The sequence below is a fragment of the Chelon labrosus genome (assembly GCF_963514085.1).
Source record: "Chelon labrosus genome assembly, chromosome: 13".
In the NCBI taxonomy this organism is placed as follows: Eukaryota; Metazoa; Chordata; class Actinopteri; order Mugiliformes; family Mugilidae; genus Chelon; species Chelon labrosus.
The window spans coordinates 25,721,009-25,742,484 of record NC_140346.1 but is presented as its reverse complement, the minus strand read 5'-3'; the positions used below and the strand labels follow the sequence as shown (position 1 = coordinate 25,742,484).

Sequence of the window (21,476 nt, the reverse complement as noted above, 5' to 3'; positions counted from 1 at the left end):
ATACTTTTCTCCGTCTCCGATAATTGGCTTAGAGACAACGTTCTAAAACCCATCGCCTGGTCTCTTCCTGTATTTGTATTTCCTTTTTGCACGAAGAGAAGACAGTTTTTTTTCCCTTTTTTTGGCAGCGTGCAACAGATACAAAAATCCATGTGAGCCAGAGGAAATGTGATGCATCGGCTTTATCAGTCTGGCACATGTGTGTATTTCATCTCTCTGTTCATTTTACTTCATTCTTATTTCATCACTCCGCTGCCTACAGGTATTCCACTCATCACGACTCACCAATTTCATCCTGAATCTCCTCGGCCACATACGGTACTTTGTAGAGCAGAGATAGACTCTGGTTCATTCTCTCCTCGATCACCCGCAGGTGCGTCATAACCTGGCATTGGACGAAAAGAGACAGGGTGTCAAGTAAACATAATTCTCTTCATTTAATATCCACATTTTCAAGCGTAACTGCTCTTCATACCCAAAGTAATTGTGCTGTTTTCAAATTAAAGCCAATGTTATAAGACAGAAAGCCCATATAGTGTAGAAGAATCATTTACATGGTTGTTGATTAATTTTTACGGCATCCAAGAAACAATACCTCGCTGAATAATAAAAATAACAGATAATATAAGAGCAACTATTAGTATAACATCTCCATTTCAACAGTTTTTATTTAAAATTTCACATTAATGACCCAGAAAATTCCTCTTAATCGCCACTGGTGAGGTTTCGTCACCTGACTGTATCAATGATTACACTCTTGGCTTTGTGCTTTGGAGATTTGTACAGAGAAGCCAGCGGTGCAGAGACATAATGCACGTGATAAGATAAAAGATTAATTTATCAGACTCAGACAAAGGAGTTCTTATTATGAATGTGCAACCTTGAGTTTTAGCCACACAAACCTAATCAGTATAACAAGAGCAGGGCGTTACTACCGTGCAAACTCGAGGGCAGACAGACGGTATGAAAACGCAAAGACTGGAGAGGCTTCGCAAATCTAAACAGAGCTGCCACAGAAACAGCAAGAAATGTAAGAAAACATATTTCTTAAGATGAACTCAGACTCGCTCGCAGCCAGTCGAGTTGCAGACATGAAACAAGTTGCTGCATGTACTATTCAAATCAGTTCTGAAACTCTGAACCGACTTGACAGGATCTACTGCCTTTCAGCACCAGTGATCACCACCACATCACAGCCCGGCTAAAGAAAGAAAAAATAAATAAAAAATACTCGTTTGATCGAAAAGATACAAAACTTGTTTTATGTGCATCCAGAAAATCCCTACAACCACTTCTACCAGCAGTATGATGTTTATAGGGGAGGAGGGTTTCCGTATTGTTGCAGCTGAAATGGCTGGCAGCATATTAAAAGCTGCCACTGACGAAGCTGACCAGCACTTGGCAGGTAACTGGTGTTTATTTCCTAGCCTGATGATTGACCGTTTTAATCTTCCAGCACGTATCTGCAGTGCCCCAGAGCCGGCAACAGATGGCAATAATGCACCTCTCCCATTAAAAGTGTGCTGCAGCTTCCTGTGGATGCCTCACAAACAATCCTCACGATGAAGATTATATGTCCCAGGGCTGGAATACGATTTTGATGCGCCAAGCAACCTAAGCCGCAGAGGTGAGGCTTTAAAATGAGAATATATCCCTGAACCCGCAGTCATATGGAGCTGAGCAAGGCTGCTATTTGCAAAGGATTCTTCTGAAATGCAGTGACATGTCAAACCCAAAAACAAGGAGAGCTATGAGAACTGAAAAAGGAGATTTGCTGCAGGAATGCAGTAAAGAGTGACACAGAAACTAGGCTTGAGTAAACACCGTGCAGGCATGACAACAACAACAACAACAACAACAACAACAACAACAACAACATAGGAGCTGGCTTCTCATGACTGAGCACAGAAGTCCACCGCCTCCCAGATCCCACGATTTATCTAAATAGTATCCCTCCAGCTCTTTTCCCCCCATCCCCCTCCTCTCTATGTTGTTTTATCCATCTGCTGTGTTATCTGTAATGGTGGAGGATAACTATAAATGGTGTCGAAGGGCACAGACACACACACGGGCAAGTACATCTAACAGAGGAGCTTCCAGCCAAATCCCTGTGCAGCGGCTCAGAGTCCAGCATTACACAAGACCTGCGCAATGTTAATCTTCGGCTAAAGCTTAAGTGAATGAAACGCCCGCCCGCCCTCCATCAGACAACCTACTCACTTCTCCTGGGCTCCGACTCAGAAGAACACACGCTCTTTCTACCTCCTACACACTTAAAAACAGGGCTGAGAGAAGCAGGCTGAGACATCATTATCCCTCCCCTGTCTGAGCAGGAGCAGGAGCAGGAGGAGTGTGAGATCTTGGACTCGGCATGAGGTTTCAGATTTACTGACACAGCCTTTAATATGGCGCATCTTCATCGTCCAAACCAGCCGCAAAAGATTAAAATAATAACCAATTAAAATACCCAGACCTGGAATATTAGACGTTACTAAACGGTTAATTAGCATTGATGCGTTTCTTTTGGATTTTCTGACTGCAGATTAAACAAAACAAGCGTTACAAAGACGCCGCTTTAGGCACCTGAGCATTTGTGGCAAGCATTTTACCTTCAAAGTCAAGCGTGGTGAGCGTCAGTCGTGATTATCAGAATAAAAACACAGACCTGTGACTTCATCTGAGCAGCCTTCTCGGGATCCACTGCCAGAACGTGCTGGTAGTGGCGGATGGTGTGCTGGCGGTCCTTGTTCTCGGCGCGGACGTACCTTCTCAGGGCCTGAAGGATGCGGTGAGGCTGCAGGGGACGTGGAGTGAGGTGGTTATTAGTGTTGGATGTCTGTGTTATTTACTCTTAGGTCAGTTATGATACCTGAATATTTATACTTTGTGAGTTTATTGCAAATTTCGATTCAGGACCATATGATTTTAGAAAATAAACCTCAAAACAATAAGACGAAATCAACTGTGCCGTGAGCCTCTCATTAGAAGAGATAAGCACAGGGTTGAAAATGATTGTCTTTGTCCTCAAACGTCTCAAACGTCTAAGGAGACGGATGACAAGACCCAGATGTGATGTGCCAAACAATCAGATCTTCTGCAGCACCTTTAGAAAATAGCATCACACCACGGGAGATGCAATTATCAGTTTTGGAGGTGTAACAAAAGAAGAAAACAAAATAACTGTCCTCAAGGCAGGCAAAATTATTACATCTGCAATTAGCACAAAATAAAAATATTTAATAAATTCCTGTCTCTCTTTTTTTTTTTTTGGAAGCAAACCCAGCACGGCTTGTTAGAGAGACAACCAGCACCTCTCAACTGTGCCAACCTGTGTGCTGGCAGAAAGATCAAAAGTCTATTAGATAAAAGGAATTAAAAAAAAACTGACACATGGATTAAAGCTGTAGGTTCAAATGTGATTGACTTTGTGCTCATAGAGGATTTGGGCATGTGTGGTTTTTTCTGGGTGCAGTAATCCATTCTCCTCATGATGAATTGCGGTTTGGCAAAGGGTCTTTTTGACAGGATATGAGATTAACCACGGGGCCGTAAGTGGAGCGAAGCTCAGTCTGGTCTGACGCGTGTGTGATTTTGTTTGACGGAGGAGAAGAAAACGAAAAGAGACAGTTGAAGACAGGTGAAGAGAGAAGATACGCTCCTGGAGGCTGGTGTGTGTGTTGCTCACCCTGGGGGGGTCGGCCTGCAGGGCAGCCAGGCAGTTCTCCAGGGCCAGACGGCGCCGGTCATTCAGCATGGCCTCCACCCGAGCGAGGTGAGTCTCCACCAGCTGCTGCTTCTCGCTGGCTGCCTCCTCTTCCAGGGACTCCACCATAGCTTGGAAGTGCTGTAAACAAAATCATAATCATATATACTTATGTGTATAAACAGAAAGTACATTCAGGCTTTAGCTAGGGGGGAAAAAAAAGTTCTCGGTTTCACTCATGTCGCCTTAGAGGCTTGTCAAGGGAGTTGGGGACTCATTTAGAAGTCTAACCATTCAGACAGTGGCCTAATTTAGCCTTAGAGTGATAAAGATAGAGCAGCCAGGGAAAAGGATCTTTAATGGAACAGGGAGAGAGGGACCCAGGGCCTGTAAGCCATCATATCACATCCAAACAAAGGGACAAAGGTGGGGGGTGGGGGGGATTCCCAGGGGGAAGGATCAGTGTCTTACCTGGATCAATGTTTGCCTCTCAGCCTTGGGCAGGTTCTTAGCCTGGCGATCAGCCTCTTCCCACTCTTTTCTTACCTTGAGTGAGAGAGAGAGACGCAAAGAGAAGGAAATTAGGTGAGATACGAGGTGTTCCTACTACACCTGCTTACTCACAGTGAGGCAGAAAACTGCGAACACATTTTTTGTATGTTTGGGAAAACAAATGCACAAAAGTAAGAGACCCTTAAATCCTGACCTTGCTCCTAGTAATCTCTCTCAGGCAGCAGGTACTAAAGCAGCTGGTTCACATGTTTACTCTTGAATTATAAAAATATGGACTCTTCTTCTATTTTCATTGCAAACGACGGCAAAACTAGTCAGAAAATGCATCACATTTGCTGAATAATAAGTGATGAACACTATTTCTATAGATACTGTATTATGTTGTCATTCTGGGGGGTTGTGACGTAAAACATATTGCCACTTTAATTGGGGAACGGGTGTCCCGACTCCACCTGGAAACTCACCCTCTCCATGCGGTTGCGGTGTCTGATCTCCAGCTGCTCCTTGGCTCTCTGGAAGCGACTGTGCTCCTTGTCATCGGCAGGGGTCTCAAAGTAGATGTCCACATCATCGGTGGGCTGTGGAGTCGGGGGCATGGCTGCAAATTCAGAAACAGACGAGCGAGTAGTTAGGCCTGGAAACTGACAGCCAGGCAGACCGACACAGAAACACACAGACAGGCAGAGCAGCTGACCCAAGCGGACACAGGTAAGACAAAGACAGACACGCTACCGGGCACAAAGAGAAAGCGAGTTGAAGGGAAAACGCAGATTGAAGGAAGGACCAAAATCCTCACAGAAGCACTTCTTTCCCCGGTGGTCTTCCATTCTTAGCAAGTCTCATAAATTTAAGGGAATCTGACAGTCTTTCCTTTTGATTTCATCTTCCCATTGGCTTTCTGCTGACAGGTCGCGTCTCCGACACTAATGGAAATATCTCTGCGTCTGACAGCTGGGTCACACGGGGCGAGGCCAGAGGGCTCTGCTCCGGGTTCATCACTACACAGACACACAGGACGTACTCGGCGCGCCGCCGAAACTTGCAGAAACAATAACGCTCCGGGCTCGCAAACAGGAAGAGACCCCGTCGTTTCACTCCACCGTCAAAAACCGGAGGCAACGGGTTGAAGGTAAACCCTCAGCCCCTGCGTCAAAATTCACTGCTTCAACTCAAATGGTTTTGGTTTTGAAATGCAAAATAAAAATCCAATTCGTTATGACCATGAACTGGGTTTAATCGGATGAGAAGTGAATCACTGCAAGATGCTAAAAAAAAAAAAAAAAAGAAGTGCTGACTGACAAGTGTGGATGAGTTTTGAGCAAAAGTACTGACAGTGTTCTGTTAAATAGATGACAGACAGACGACATGAACAAATGAGCAAACACAGACAAACAGAGAAGACGGAAAAGTGTAGAGGTCGTGTTGGAAAGTTAGCATGCTTCAAATTAAGAAGAAAGAACATACAGGTGAAGTGTATGAGGTGCATTGTTAAAATAAATTATAATTTTGATTTTAATTTCATTAAGTAAAGTTTAGTAACTATACTTTAACATAACATAGTTTTATTGTTAAAACTAGATAATGATCAGGAAATTGGAATAAATATGATGCTAGCTTTAACAAATCCCTGTTTTCTTATTTATTCTACAGAGCATTGAATAAACTGACTGTTACGTCAAATATAGATGCCGCTGTAGATTCAGACAGTGTCCGTAACCCTATTTAAATAAATGTTATATACCAATAAACAGCTAATATCCTGTTGATTTCTTTCTACATTGTTAAAAACGAACATTTTAGCCACTTACATTTATAACAGCTTTAACCAGAGTTAATTATCCAATGAGTTATAGATAGAGAACATTACAAAGACCCTATTTACCTCTTTACTCTATTTACTATTAAATAGGATAATAATAAAATGCATTATTATCCCATTTAATAGTAAATAGAGTAAAGAGGTAAATGCAAATTGAGATCATATTTAGTGATACATACAGTGCTGAAACTATTTATCGGTGCAAAAATGTTAAATATTGTACAAATTAGATTTTTAAATATTTGTTGATTAAAAGAAATAAAATAGGAGGAAAATAAAAGAGAACAATGTTGAGTGAATTTAGCTGCTTTTAGCTGATTTTCGTGGTGGAGGCGACATGGTGACAACAGCTGTAGTGATTTCATGAGTGAGAGCTGAAGACTGCAGAGCAGGTGTTCTGTTTACAAGTCGGTGTCAGACTAAACCTATATTATCCTCAAGTGTTTTCAGCGGGGAGTCCGCAGCAAAGACACAGACAGATAGAGAGAGGGAGAGGAGGGAGGAGGGGGAGGTGTTGTCAAACCGGCCTCTGTCACGTGACTTACTCAGGCGTTTGCACACAGCCATGCAGTACTCCTCTGAGTCGAAATTGTTGCGGTTGCCGGCGCAGCCCCCGTATATGAAGCGCACGCACTTCTTCTGGCTCATGTCGAAATGCCAGCGGGGCATGGAGGCACGGCAGGGGCCGGTCTCAGCCTCCAGGGTGCACACCGCTGCCGGGGGAAAGGTTGTTAGATCATCCAGCCACTAGGGGCAGCACTGAATTGCAGTCTGAATTACAAGCACTCGGAAAGAAAACTCGTAGCCGCCGCTACGTCTACAAATATGGCTGAACAAAATGAGCAGTCCAGCTACAAAAGGGCCAGGATGATTTGCTCTTTTACTCTGATAAGGGAGAACAGTAGCACAGTATCTGCTGTGAGATGAAGAAAAGGGTAAAAAATGATGCAAACACTTATTTAATAACTTCCTGTAGTAGCAACTCTGAAAATACAATTTAAAATGTCACAGTACAAACCTTTCACTTCCTGTAAAGTCTTGTCCTCGTCCTGATTGTCTGACATTTTGCGGCTCTCCTTCTTCTCATCCTCGTCTTCCTTATCTGCCTCCTCGTCCTCATAGACATAGTGGTACTCCTCCTCATCTTCCTCCTCCTCATCTTCGTCCTCGTCCATGGGCTCCTCCTTTTGTGTGGGCTGCTCGTCAGCCGGTCTCTCACTGTGGAGGGAAGGAGGGGGTTGAGTGAAGGCGGTGGAAGCCAGGAAGCGGAGTGATTTATCAACGGGGCAGAGCAGCCGCCGTAGATCAATGTCACAAAACTTTAATTCATCCAGATGGCCGGTAATACCTGCCCTTCCCAACAGAGCCCATATTATGCTTGCAATATTTCAAAGACACGCCATGATCATGATCACAGCCGCATGCAGCCACAGACACCGTCCTCCCCGTTCACGACCGCTCACCTGTCCTCTACGGCCATATCCTCGTCCAGATCCGCCTCATCAATCTCCTCATCCTCTACCTCCTCCTCTTCGTCGTCCTCCTGGAAGGGCAGGGCGGTCGGGGCGGGCTCTCCGGCGCGAGTGGCGGGGCAGCACACGTACTCTGTGCCGCGGAATTTGTCGATGCCGCAGGGCAGCAGCATGCCGTAGCTGTGCAGCACCATGGTGCTCTTGGCGCAGGCCTGAGAGGGGTAGAAGAAAATAGATTGTGAAGGTGAATCAAGTGCGTCAGAGAACTGTGTTCATGCACTCAGACAATCTATAAAGCTCCTGTTTATAACCATAATTACATCCTTAACTGATTTTTGATTCACTCTAGGCATCTTCTTACTTACGGTCTCTTGTATAGTGATTTCTAGCATCCATCTAAACAATATGGAGCTAGTTATCTTGTCAAATACTGACTGGAATGATTAATGCACCGCACAGCCAAAAAGTCGTGTAGTCCTTTGAGTGACGTGCTATTTTTCAACAATGCTCTACTCCGCAACGCAGCTACAAGTTCAGAGTAACTGATGGCTGCTGAGAAACTCCACTGGAGCAGTCAGGGATTAGCGGCCCCGCTCAGGAACATCTCGGTGGCAGCTGGTGAGCGATAGAGATTGTTTTCAAATCATTTTTTCTCACCCAGATTCCCCCCTCTGGTAAGATTTATTACCGCCTAGGTGCAGAACATTTGTTATAAACTACACGTCGTCGGTGCCTCTGGATGTCACACCATCTAAGGCCGCGGCACGCTCAAGTTCTGGCATTTGTATTATGTGTATTATGAGTCAGGAGGAATGAGGCGGGGAGTGACACGAGTAGAAGCTTGACGGGCTATGTGAGCCGCTGCTCTTACTGTCATGGTCAAAGTTGCCGGCAATCGCCCCCAAGGGCTGGCTCTGAAGCTGTCCGGTGGGGATTAGCAGCATTAGAGTCACAACACTAATCTGATTAGGAGCTGAAATGTGAGGGTTTCCCAGGGAGCCTGTGATCAGAGGACCTCAGAGACTCACCGAGACAAGTGGAGACAAGTGTGACCAGCATGGCAGGAGAAACTAAGGAGCTAAAAGTTTTAATTTCTAAAAGTTAACGCTCTTCCCACAGGACTTTCCCTTTTCCGTCGCTCTGCTATCTCTGAGATACGCAGCCTCCCACTGCTTCCTATGAAGTCATTCCTTCCTTACCTCTTTGGCCACACCGTGCCACTGCTGATGGCTGATGCACATGTCCATACGCTCCTTGTGGAAGAACTTGCACTTCTCCGGGACTAGAAGCACGTCACTCACAAACTCGCCCACTGCAACAGAAAAAAATCACATGGGCCGATATGCCCGTTAGTCACGCCGCCAATCTGCCCAAAGAAAGATCTCTTCTCAGCCTGATTACCGCTCAACAACACTGCCAGGTTTAGAAACAATAAATCATCTTTGCGGGGCTAAAAAAAGGATAGCAGATGAGATGATTCAATAATTCATAGCTGCCTGGTCCTTTACATTTCATTACAGCGGTATAACAAAGAGGACATTTGACACTTGAACATCTGTCAGTGCACCAGAAGCTGAGAGGAATTCATCCCTTTTTCTATAGCTGCATCTGTAACCCTGCAATCTACATGGCAGAGGAGGAAATCTGATTTCAAGCTGTGACTCTTTTAAGGTAGTCCAGGCTCTTCCTGTAAATGAATGATATCATTTGCTTGATGAATTCAATTCAGAGATGTTTTATTCATAGAGTGAGCTGGCGGATAGACTATTTGAGGGGAAATAAATGGTTTCCAAGGCATGTTGTGTGTATTCCGATGAATAGTTTCAGGCTGACAAACACGCAAGAGCGTAGGAATGTCACGCAGGGGTCAAAGGAACCATTAAAAAGGACAGTGACTGCTGACGGGCTGGCAGCCTGACAGGGTGCTCAGGTGCCATCAGAAACAGATGGAAAGCCAGGCGGGGAGAGAGACGCACAAGGAGAGAGGGAGGGATAAATAGAAGGTTTAGAGCAAAGCCCGGGCTGAGATCAGAGTGGCTAAAGAGTGGGCGGACTGCAAACACACAAATGAGGGTCTAGAGGTTTCACAATGAGGGCTGGGAGCTGTCCTATAACCGCTCATTTAGTGGTCGCCGTGACCTCGTCCTGAGGCAGAGCTGCTGGAGAGCAGGCGAGGCAGGCAGGCAGGCAAGGCAGGCAAGGCAGGCAGAGGGTGAAAAAGCGGTGTTTTGGAAAATGAGAGGGTAGGATAGGAAGAGGAGAGAGCTGGAAATAGCAAAGGGCTCAGCAGCTGCTTCTCATCTCCGCCCAGGAGGTGCAGCAACAACCCCCACCCCCCCTTACCACCCCTCCAAGCCTCTGATGCCTGTCTGCTCTGTGCCCACCACGCGTGAAAAGTACTTTTAATCAGGTACTAAGATCCAGTTTCCCACGTTGTTATTAGCCCCAGAACAGTTTATAGATCGACTGCCTGACTGACACAAACCTATTCAACAATCCTGACAGCCAGGTAGTCAATTATTTACGTCTTTTTTTTTGTTTTCTATTTATATATTTTACACAGAATACATTTAGTTTTCAGTTTTAAACCCTCGTTAAAAGCGCGAAGGGCGTCGTTTTCTGACTTTTTATTTTTTAAAATGCTCCATTTATTCTTCTGCTACTTCTAATTTCCCACATTTACGAGAGCAATTTTTATCCAATTTATCTGACAACTGCAGTTTCTTTGCAGTCCTCGTGCACCCACTGTGTGCTATTAAGAAGTTAAAATTAGCTCCGTCTTGACTAGAGGGAGCATTAAAAAGGGATAATAGTCCAATCCAATAAAATAACACCAAGCAAGAGTCAGAAAGTGGCATTTCTGCATAATGACGGCTTTTATTTTCGTGCATTTTGCTGATTTTACTTTCATGCAAGTACATGTGTGGCTGTTTTATCGCTGCTAAGGCTCTCTGTACATTTCTTTTCACCATTCTGCTAACCCTTCCTCCTCTTAGTAGTATCCAGAGAAAGCTCAAGGAAATGTAACCCTCGGCTCCACATCCCGTACACCGGATGCTCTAAGACTGTTTCACTAACTCGCTCTCTTTTCATTTCATTTCCTTTTCTCACTCCGTCTGGTCCACTCAGACGCAGACTCAGGTTTCGTTGGTTGCGGGGTGGAGTGGGTCTCAAGCAGATGCAGTCACACTGCAGTGGGTGATGGATGGTGGTGTTTGGAGAGCAGCTGTGCCACACTCTCTGCAAGCAATCCTGCTCTGTGTGCTCCTGTGTTGTTTAGTTTGTGTAGTGTGTATGTGTGTGTGTGTGAGAGAGAGTATATTCTAGTCTTTCACTTTGACCCCCACTCCTCCATTCATCTACCTTGCCTTTAACCTTCCATCTATCAGATGTCCTTGCTTATGCCGTTGAATGCCTGAACTGCTTTATCTAGAAATGTCCAAGGCATGTGAAGGTGAGAACACAATCAATGAACCAATGCTACTTTCAATACAGCTGCTGTAATTAATTTGATTAAAATCAGTAAAATATCTTGAACTATATGTAATGTTTTGTGAACTAAATTGATCAAATGTTCCTAAAGGTAGGAGGAAGTTGTTATAATGTGAGAGCCTTCACCATTAGGTTAATTCAGTGATTCCCAATCTAGGTAAAGTGACGTAGGGGGTACGCGAAAGAGTTGATTCTGAACTCAGCCTGATTACATTTTGAAACTGAAAAAACGGATAATGGGTTGTTTTCTCATTTTCTGATTCTCCACCTAAATGAAAAATCCAAAGACTATTTTTCATGTGAGTCAATTATGTTAATAGCTAGATTGTAGGACAACTGGCTTTGAAGCTATGTATCAGTTTGCTGCTAATGTAGCTAGCGCTAGGTCACTATCATCTCCTGATGATATAGCTATACTCGCTACAGCTATTTTCCCCCCAGAAACAAGCAAATCTCGTTCTTGGAGGCAGCAGCAAGGTAGATGGATAGATGGAAGGTTAAAATGTCTTTATTACAAAAATGACATGTCCAGTTAGGACATGTCATTTTTGTAATAAAGATATTTTAATTAAGGAGTGCCTCGGCTATCAGAGAATTCCTTCTCTACACTGCCTCTTAGATGTTCTACCTTGGACCGAAGAGTACCCAAATCAAACTCAAAAGGAATTGAGCACGCCATTCATCTTGAATCTGAACAAAATCTCGTTCTTGATTGGGTCTTTAAATTATGTCGTCAACAGTTCTGATAACTTTCTGTCATTTGAGCTGTCAAGTCATCAGTCTGAGCTAAACTAGGTCTCCCGGCTAACCGCAAGAAATGGATAAATGGCTAAAACTCTCCAGAGAGACCTCAACTGCTACCACCAGTCAGCCCACAGGCGAAGATGCAAACGCCAGCGACAACAACCCAGGCTATTCCTCAACTTCTATATCTCACTTTGACCGGGATGCTAGAAGCAGTGCAGATGTGGCTAACGAAGCTGCTAGCATAGCCACGGACAGCGATGAGGAGTCTGAAGTGCGTGAGAGTAGGGGGTACAGGGCTGGAGGTCAAATGTCTGAAGTTTGGGAACCACTGGGTTAATTTAATATCAAGTTCCAGTCTCGTGCTTTGACTTTTGGCCGTGTAGCTAACCTTTTGTTTACATTTACATCATGGATCGTGCGGTTAAACGGGCAGAAACCTGATCTGCCGACAGGATTACGTGGAGGAGACATGACTAAAACCAGGAGGCATCTGCAATCTGATGCTGCATAATGGAAAGAGCATTTGCATTTTACTCCTGGGTTTAACTCTCAGCGCACACACACAGACGACTTTTCCATTTTTAGCAAATCATTTCTGACCACAGGTTTACCCAACGCAGCATTATTTGCCTAAGTCTTACTGTTACGCGATCTGGCATGTTCTCTAAATGTGTAATGTTGACAGAGTACTTAATATTAGTCAAGGAATGTAGTCTTAAGGTCTTCATAAATGATTTGCAGTGAACCTCCAGTGAGAGGTGAAGGAATCCAGACAGCCAGACGTGCGGTGCAGGAACAAGCCTGAGTTTGTACCTCTTATCAAAATATACGCAATCATACGACTCAGTACCTCTGATGATATCAGGACTTGTCACTGTGTGCGCCCTGCCCTCAGGTATACCAAGAAAATTAGTCAACAGGAAAAGCACAGTATGTGTTATGTCCATAAATGTTAACAACACTGAAACAAGGACTTCAAACACTTTGTTCCTATGAGGTGGGAAGTTAGCTTAAAGAAGACTACGCCTCAGTATGCCCAAAATATATTAAATCACTGAAGATTAATGAAGGCTGCAGAAGTTAAAGGCGTTCTGCCGTCTACAAAACAGAAATAAATGTAAGTTCCTTATAAATCTGTGTTTACCAAGGCTAGAAATGATTGTTTTGCCACGAATTTCCTTCTCAAGCGGGACGCTTCCGCCGCAGTCTGTGTTGTCCCAGCAAATTGTTCCCCACAATTGAATCATTGTGTAAGAGGCAGTCTGCCGCGTACAATAACCAACACCCCAGCAAACATCTGCCACCGACTGTTCTCACCATTTCAGACGTAGTAATAATAAAAAAAAAAGAACCCTAAAATAATCCTGTGCTGTTTGACAAAGACATCATGCTGCAGGGATTAGATTAGAGAGCCGTTGAACAAAAATCACATTCATTTGCAAGAGCCATTGTTTGGGGACGGGAAACATGGAGGGATTGTGGCTCTGAGCCTTTGTGTGGAGAGCTGGATACAGCATAACCCATCTCTCTCTTTTTACACTCAGCTCCTTCCTTAGCACTTGCATTATTCATATAAACCTATTAACTTGACATGGGTGCTGGCTTTGCCCTTTTAATCATATCCTTCAAGCAACACCTCACCTCCCTTTGGTGTATTTCATTCCTTTTTGATTCTACTATAATTAAAGTACAGTGACAAATATAAGCCAGATGTCCATTTCTGTGGAACAGTATATGAACATCCCGAATAATGAATAATTCAAAAGCAGCCGTCACTGCATTCGATATGATCGAGAGGCCTGACAAATAATAGACTGGGAGAGGTGAGGCGCGGTGAAGTGGCAGAGGCGTGGCGTGTCTTACAGCATACGATCAGAGCCCTCCAACTAAGCCCCTAACATGCTCCATTACATAATTAAGCACAAAACCCTCCGAGCAGCCTCCTTCCCGCCAACACCTTATGTTTATCAGTCCTTCTCCATCTGTCTCCTCTGTGCTCTCACTTCAATCTCCTCATTTGCAGCCCAGCGGAGCAGCAGAAGGCCTCTGTAATTTGGCGGGGCACGAGTGCGCAGACCTTTTAACTATGATGGCACAAAAAAAAAAAAATGTGCAAGAACAAGCAGCGAGGCTATTTAATTATTCCAGAGGAGGGAACGGCATTGTTTTAATTACACGGGAGTCATGTCACTGTTGCTGAATTTTAATGAGAGGTCTTAGGTTGTTGATAGCTGGACACGGAGAAGACATGAGTGCAGGTAGCAATCAGGAGAAATAGTTTGAGGGATCTTAAAATCTGAATCCCTCTCTTCTGTAATCCCGTCTCAGCCACCAGGAAGCCACTCCAGTTGTGTGTGTGTCGTCCCTCGAATTCCCCCAAAACCACTCCTCTGCGTTAGCCAAAAATGCTCTCAAACGGTAGCACATTTCACAGTCCAGTGCAACTGCTAATGGATTTTTTTTTTTATCCCGGAAAGCAGCACAACTCAATCAGCAAAAGGCTTTCGGACAGAGGAAGGGCGCCGGAAAGCGTCGGCAGCATAGAGGAAGATGTTTTTTCCTTCCTGACATAGCTGGACAAATACAGGGAGAAGCTTTGTTTCAGAACTCTATTTCTCTGTTATTGCAGTCCTCGGGGGGGCAGCAGGAGAGTGCTGTGTTTTTCAAGTCAGGGGGCGCAGAGGCATGTGGTCTGCACAGACTGAGGCTATATCTGACATTTAATAAACCTGAATATAGCCGTGTTGCCACTGCTGATTACAGTGATGCTACAGGAGACGGAGGAGGCAGGGAGTTGTCTATGACAGTGCGGGCGAATGAAGAAATGGGGAGTAATAAAGCAGGGCCTCCTCGCGGACCCCTCTGTTGCTGACCCTGTGTGTCTGTTTGAGTTTATGGCCACTGTCTGAAGGGGGAAATAAGATAGTGCTTTATTGCTCAACAAGCCTCCCCAGCAATAATAGCCTCCCCCCTTTGGCCATCCATTCTGAGAGACATTAGCTCCCATCCAGCCTGGATCTGCTAGATCTGCAGCTCAAGGCCAGAATTAGTCAACTGAATCAGACTCCAATATTGCTCCGTGTCACCTCTGCCTATGGCTACGATGCATCATAATCTCCTCTTTCTCTTCTTTGAACAAAAGCTTAATATAGAACGGGGGCTGGCGATGGAGAACACCTGATTTGAAGGGCCATTTATAAACATTTAAGTGGTTTCTTGGACAACTTATTAGTGCACGAGCAGCTTACCTAGGCATTTGTACGGCACCACGATGTGGGCGTGCCCTTTGCACACCTTCTTCTCCTTCTTGCACCAGTTCTCAATGCGAATCGGCTGGTTGGCTTCCACTACATTTGTGATTTGGAGCTCTGGATACATCTGTTGGGGGAAGGAGGGGAGAGTGCGTGTTGAATAATGAGAGAGGAATTTTGCATGTGTATGTGTGTGTGTGAGAGATAGAAAGAAGGTGCGATAAGTGGGGCTTCAATAGCATCCTTTAATCCGCGCTTTATACTCCATAGATGCCATCTGCTCGACTGTGAAAGGGCACACAATTTACACTTTCCCCAAATGCCATCAAAATGTCATCAAGAAATGCAACTGAAGCTTCCGAGGAAGGCTGCTTTGGAAACGTGCGGCCTGTGTCTTCCTTCCTTCCTAGACAGCTGCGTAATAAACCGTAACAGTATTAGCAGCAGCCTCCTGTGTTACAGGAGATACAGTAGGAGGAACGAGGAAATGTTATGGAGGATATCCGTGGTGTGGGAAAAACATGTCCTTAATTTTACTGGCAGCCGGAGAAAATGAGAGTTCAAAGGGTCCGGTAATTGAAATGCCAGCCGCTATACTGTAAAATAATATCTGTATTTCAGGAAAGAGCTCAAAAGCGCTTCTAATGACAAATCAAAGTAAAATGAAAATTGACTTTTTCCACTTTTGCGGCTAATTCCCCATCAACACAACACAGATCTTTTCAACTTGTAATCCTGAACTAAAACGTCCTCAGTGAATCAGCTATCAGAGCCGAACATTTAAAGTGATGAAATTACAGACTAAAGTAGCACGGCCTAATCTAATCAAAAGTATGAGATGTGCTATAAAATTAAAGGATACAAAGGAAGTCACAGATAAGGACCTACACGGGTGAGCAATTCCACCCTAACTGATTGCACGCCGATGACAAACCTCGCTGTCACTGCCTTTTCATAACTGACTCGGCTGTTTGAATTTCACCACCTCTATGATACGATTGTGTGTCTGCACGGCGGTGACTCACCTCCTGGCAGTACTGCAGCACACCCTCTTTGGTTCCTACGCAGCTCTTGGTTCCGGATGGGTCGGGCTCCCAGCGGCCGGTCTGAATGTTGACGTGCATGTTGAGTTTTCCACAGAACATCGCCACCTGTGGCTCGGCCACGGCGAACCCCGTGCCTGCGTTGGCTGCTAGCGCCTGCAGAGGGACAAAGACAGAGACAGAGAGAGAAGAGAGTGAGAACACGGGTTGATACACTCAGTCATTATAGAGCTCATAAATGCTAGGGGAATATTCTGGCTGACAGACTTGAGAAACTCTGCCTCACTGGATTTTCTCATAAACTCCACTGTACTGTGAACTGTGCCCACATAAAGCAGACTGAGCTCATGTACTGCAATAGATAACCACACAAGACATGATGGAACAACTTCAGTGCTGCGTGTCTTGGCTGCTGCTGCTGCTGCAACTCGGCGCCGCAGTACTGAGAAAACAGAGGGGTTCAGACAGGAGACAAATTAAATGCACCTAGGGGATGTTTGGCTAGGTTGATGGTTGAGCAAGTGTAGGTTTGATTGGATTTGTGCACAAGTTTTTCTTTTTGCTCTGATGCCCACTGAGTGACTGAAAGGCTGCACACAGAGAACAGCGGACCTAAGAAAAACTTCAGTACGTCATGCTTCACAAAACAGGACATTCCTAGTTGAGGGCAGAGCTTTGCTTGTCTAGACCTCCTGGGACAAAGTCTTTCCTCAAAGGATAGATCATTTATTCTGTAAGACGTACCGGGAGCCTTCCACATAATTCAAAACACTGTAAACAGGTACAAGTATAATAAAAATACGTGTTTCTGTGGAACTTTTTATTTTCTTCTTCCTGCTAATGTCTTTGTTTACCTCCCCACCCTTTGATAAGAGCAAATCTGCTATCTTTGTCCCGTCCTCCTCGTCCTTATTTACCTTCCTCAAACTGACTCACAAAATGGACACAGTCAAACCTACGGTGTGGTCATCTTCTTTAGGACTGGCCTTAAAACGACTGTGTGCAGTGCTCACATCAATCAGCTCATCACATCCTCATTGAGACAATAAGTCACGGCCTGCTAACAGTCGCCTGATGCTGGGGTGTCACAGCGCGGGAATCTCTAATTAATCAGTGAGGCGATGTAGCCCTGCATGCCAAATCATCCCAAAACACACACTAGGGAGCCTCTAGACAGGAAGTGGAACGGAACTGATCCGCGCCTGATTGTCATCATGTCATCGGGCTGAGTAAACAGGACTCAGCCTCAAAGACAGATCAAGGGAATGAGCAGGGGAGACCGCCGGACAAGATGTCCCATCATTTTGCTGGGCCTCCAGGACGCACGGACGGCGGAATGCGTCCTCTGAGGACAACACAGCCGAAGAGGGAGACTTGAGCAACTGCGTGTTACACAAAGCTCTCCATCTAATTGTGCACAGGCTCGCCGGCTAACAATAGGCGCAGAATGGAGCAGAGCGAGGACAAAACAAGTGCTGTGTAATCAGCAGTTGGCTGCAGCGTGTGATGAGCTGCAGAGCCAGCCAGAGCTGAATCTGCATGCACGCACACAAGCTGAATACACCTCCGGCCCGCACACAAAACACACATTCAGGATCGCAGGCACACGTTCAACCGCAGACAAGCCAACACACCCTGCATCATGTTAACCGGAGACACAACAGACTCACAACGGACTTCCTCTCCTTCCTGGTTCTCCGTGCCTTTGTCCTCATCACTCCTCCCTCTCTGCACCATTGCAGGAATAAAACACACAGTGCTGATCTCAAATGGCTGAAAATTGAAGGCTCGGATTTGTATTATTAACACAAAGACGTCCGGTGAAGTGGAGTCACATTATGCTAATCCAATCAAATCACATTCAAAGCAAAAAGCCATTTCTTACAGGATCAGCCTGACATGCTTTATAATTCCAAAAAAAAAAAAAGAGTTCAACATAAAACTAAACCTTTTATTCTTATTAACAGGCCTGCAAAATAAATACCCAATTGTTGGGGAATTCTATTTGGCATTCATTGGATTTTATTGTTAGCATCGTTAACCTTGATTAAATCTAACTTATTGGAAAATGGACTCCAGGAAGTTGTCGAAAAGGCAGCAGCAGCAGCAGACGGGAATGAAAGTAAAGCACTAAACAGAACTGTGTGCTCTAATCTGCATAAGTGCTTTCTGAGATATTCGCTGATTGTATGAGAAGCAGGGAGGTGAGGAGGAAATGAGGGACGACCAGAAGGACATTAGGGAGGATGACAATAGAGGCAGAGAAAGCCTGACCACAGCTGGAACGCAGCTGTTGGAAAAACAAACCGTTGAGGCTAGACCCAGTACCCATTTGACCCCGTCTTTGTCTTAGCGTGTCCTCGTTTCCTTAAGGGCGACACAAGCACGAGTGGAAGTGCCGCCGCTTTAAATCTGCAGTCACATGCCTGCTTAGCAGTTAAGAAGAGAGCTGCTCCGGGTCGGGCTGGCACAAAGGGAAGAGAAACACCACGGGGGCCCAGCGCCAGCAGGGGAAGCGATGTACGGGCTCAGAGGGCCGGAGGAGGAGCAGAAATTCAAAGAAGATGTGATTGCACCGGTGTTACCTGAACCACAAAGTTACCTGGTCTTGAATAAACAGACTGGACAGTGGGTTCTGCTGACTGTGACATCAGTTTTTGGTTTCTTTGAGATATTTTTCAAGACCAGTCAAGCACGCAACTGGAATGTCACTGTCCTATTTTTGTTTTTTTCATACATGACAAAGAAAGATTTGGTCAGTCGACCAGCAAAGGCCAGCAAAATGGAATCAGAATAAAAATGAGAAACAATAGAAGTGACTGTCAGAAGAAGGCTGCGAACAACAGATCACCATTTGCCTCGTTTGTATTTTTTGCTGCGATAATGTAATTTTAATCCTCCTTAAAGGTCATGTGAAATAACAGACAGTAACTTGCTTCCGTGATTTATTGGGATTCTCCGAGAGCAGCTTTGAGAATCACTCGTCTTTTTTTAGCCGCTTTATCTCGTCGCCGATGATTTTGATGATTCTGGCACAAACCAACACCCTGACACACCTTAAGACTCACGCAGCACTGACTCAGCTCGGTAAACCCGAAGGTTTCACAAGATAGGATGGTCGGCTGCACTGCCTCGAGACCTGTAATCTTATTTTATATACTGGGATTTAAAAAAAAAAAAAGGAAGAAAGGTTGAGTGATCTCCAACATTTTGGCAACTTACGAGGAGGAAAAGGGGCTTTTCAGGATTTTAATGTCTCAACTCTGTCATGCTAAACTATATTTTACTGAACTATCTAAATAATGTTTTAGGAGGATAAAGGATTAATGCCATAAATGCACTTTGTGGAAAAATATCCCGCCACGCCTAACGAGCGTTTGTCATTGAACCTCCTCATCTCTCATTACTGACTCACCGCGAGATGTTATATCATGTATAAGTGTGAACACCTGCCGTTATGTGGAGGCTTAGCGAGAGGGGGAGAGACAAAAGAGGGAGCGAGGGAGTGGAATCTGGGAAAAGGGAGAGGCAGCCAAACCGACGGAAACTCAGGTAAACACGGTGAACAGACAATGGCACCAGGAGACGTGCGCCGATTGGCCCGTGTCCCGGTGTAAAATATTATTCCCAACGAACTGTGATTCAATAAAGAGAGCGGCGGCAGGAAGCGTGAACGCGGGAGAGACGGGCCTGCCGCCGCAGACGCTTGTCAAAAGCTGTGTGGGCTGAGGATCATTTAGCTCAATTGCACTCTTTACTGTGAACACACACCAGTATGCTGCTGCTGCTGCTGCTGCTGCTGCTTTCCCAGTCTGCCTCCAGCACACAAACACGTTTTATTGGCCTGCTCTGCGCACCGAGCCAAGTTTCACATAAAACAAGCTAAGACACGACGGCGCTTGTTGTGAAGTAACGCTTGGAACATTGGACGCAGACACAAACAAATACTCCTTTTTCATCCCTGCAACAGGAAAAACCATCCATCTGAATCCTTCATTGGTAAAAGAAAGCAGTAAAACTGAAGAGTGATGTTAGTTTTAATCTGTTTATTGTTTATATCAAGTGTATGTTACACCATCAATCATCTCTGGTGCGCAGAATAAAAAACTGTACTGGTTTTGATAGTTATAACCTTTATAGTGTCACGCACATCCTAAAAATAATTACAGATGCAGAGATCTAAGAATAAAGTCTCTTTCTCTGAGGGATTATTTTGCTGTGACTTTCTTGCTGTGGGTGATTGACAGTGAGGAGAGTGGAAACAAATGCAGTCAGTAGGTGGAAGGAAATAAAGACAAATTGCAGAAACTGACAAAAACGAATTAAGGCTTTACATTTACTGTGATAGATTATTTAGCTCAGGCAATTTTCTAGTGTAGATAGATATTTTTTTGCACTGTTTGAGAATAAAAGAAGGAAGAAAACTGTTTTAAAAACCTCTGAACGGGGGTAAATTAAGCTTGATATCTCCAGCAATGCTGACTGTGTGCAACCAGAAGAAATAAAAGTAAAGGAAAGGGCAAAGAAGACTTTATACCACTGGCGCAAACTTAAAATAATAATAATAAAAATGTTTCCTTAATGAGGTTTTAGTAAGAAATCCTCCTGGACTGGTGCGGGTCAGTTAAAATGTGACCTACCACACAGCATCTGGGCAAGGTCCAAAGAGGATAATCCAATCTGTGTGTGTACACATGAGTGGATGTGTGTGTGTGTGGTCTCAGGTTGACCACTCACGGCAGTATGAGCTCAGGACACACACTGAGGACAGTGGGAAAGGTGAACTGACAACTTAAAGAGTCATAATGTTCAAAATAGCAGAGTCTGGGAATCGGTGATAATCATCCAATACAAACAGAAGTGGTAACTTCAATTACTCTAAACAAACAGATTATAAAAGCAGACAGTCTAACAAACGTGGTGCCTGGCTGACATTTATGACAAACATTTTCTGGTAAATTGCCCGCGGTGCAGGAAATAAAAACAGCCACAGTGAAATCAGCTGCAGTGTCAACCGGTCTATAAACACTGCAGACCTCAGTGAGCGGTGGCAACCGGTCTAATTTTGGCAGAGGTATGGTGAAGCCATCCTCTCAGTCTAGTCCTTTTAAAAGCAGCTCCAGAAGGAGGCACCAGTCAGGATTTGTGGGGTTCCCAGAATGCTTAGTGTCCATGTGACTGTGGAGAAATGCCTGGCATCATTAATCCACCTAATCCTTCCCTGTGGTGACTTAATACTTAAACAAGATCTGCAGTGGTGAGAAAAGCAACACACACACACACATGTACAAGATCTATAAGTAAAATACACGGGGACATAAAACGAACGCTGATTTCCCCTTTCTTATTAGATGCAATAAAAATTGTTGATGTGTATAAGGGGGGATGTGTTCCCGGCAATTATTGCACTGAGCTCGTTTGCGGTGGGGAACAATT

General features: G+C 44.7%; 1 protein-coding gene across 2 annotated transcripts in view; it reads right to left on the bottom strand.

Annotated features, from left to right (window-relative positions):
* The window catches only part of aplp2 (amyloid beta (A4) precursor-like protein 2), a 49,111-nt gene that overhangs the window by 7,922 nt on the left and 19,713 nt on the right, over nt 1–21,476 (bottom strand). For both annotated transcript variants that reach the window (XM_084558644.1, XM_084558645.1), the window contains exons 2-12: nt 16,023–16,196; nt 14,995–15,124; nt 8,707–8,819; nt 7,499–7,719; nt 7,054–7,253; nt 6,581–6,748; nt 4,681–4,814; nt 4,175–4,249; nt 3,686–3,844; nt 2,666–2,794; nt 286–385 (exon numbers count right to left, since the gene is read on the bottom strand). In XM_084558644.1, coding sequence (XP_084414770.1) covers nt 286–385; nt 2,666–2,794; nt 3,686–3,844; nt 4,175–4,249; nt 4,681–4,814; nt 6,581–6,748; nt 7,054–7,253; nt 7,499–7,719; nt 8,707–8,819; nt 14,995–15,124; nt 16,023–16,196 — 1,603 coding nt within the window. The remainder of the gene's footprint in view (nt 1–285; nt 386–2,665; nt 2,795–3,685; nt 3,845–4,174; nt 4,250–4,680; nt 4,815–6,580; nt 6,749–7,053; nt 7,254–7,498; nt 7,720–8,706; nt 8,820–14,994; nt 15,125–16,022; nt 16,197–21,476) is intronic.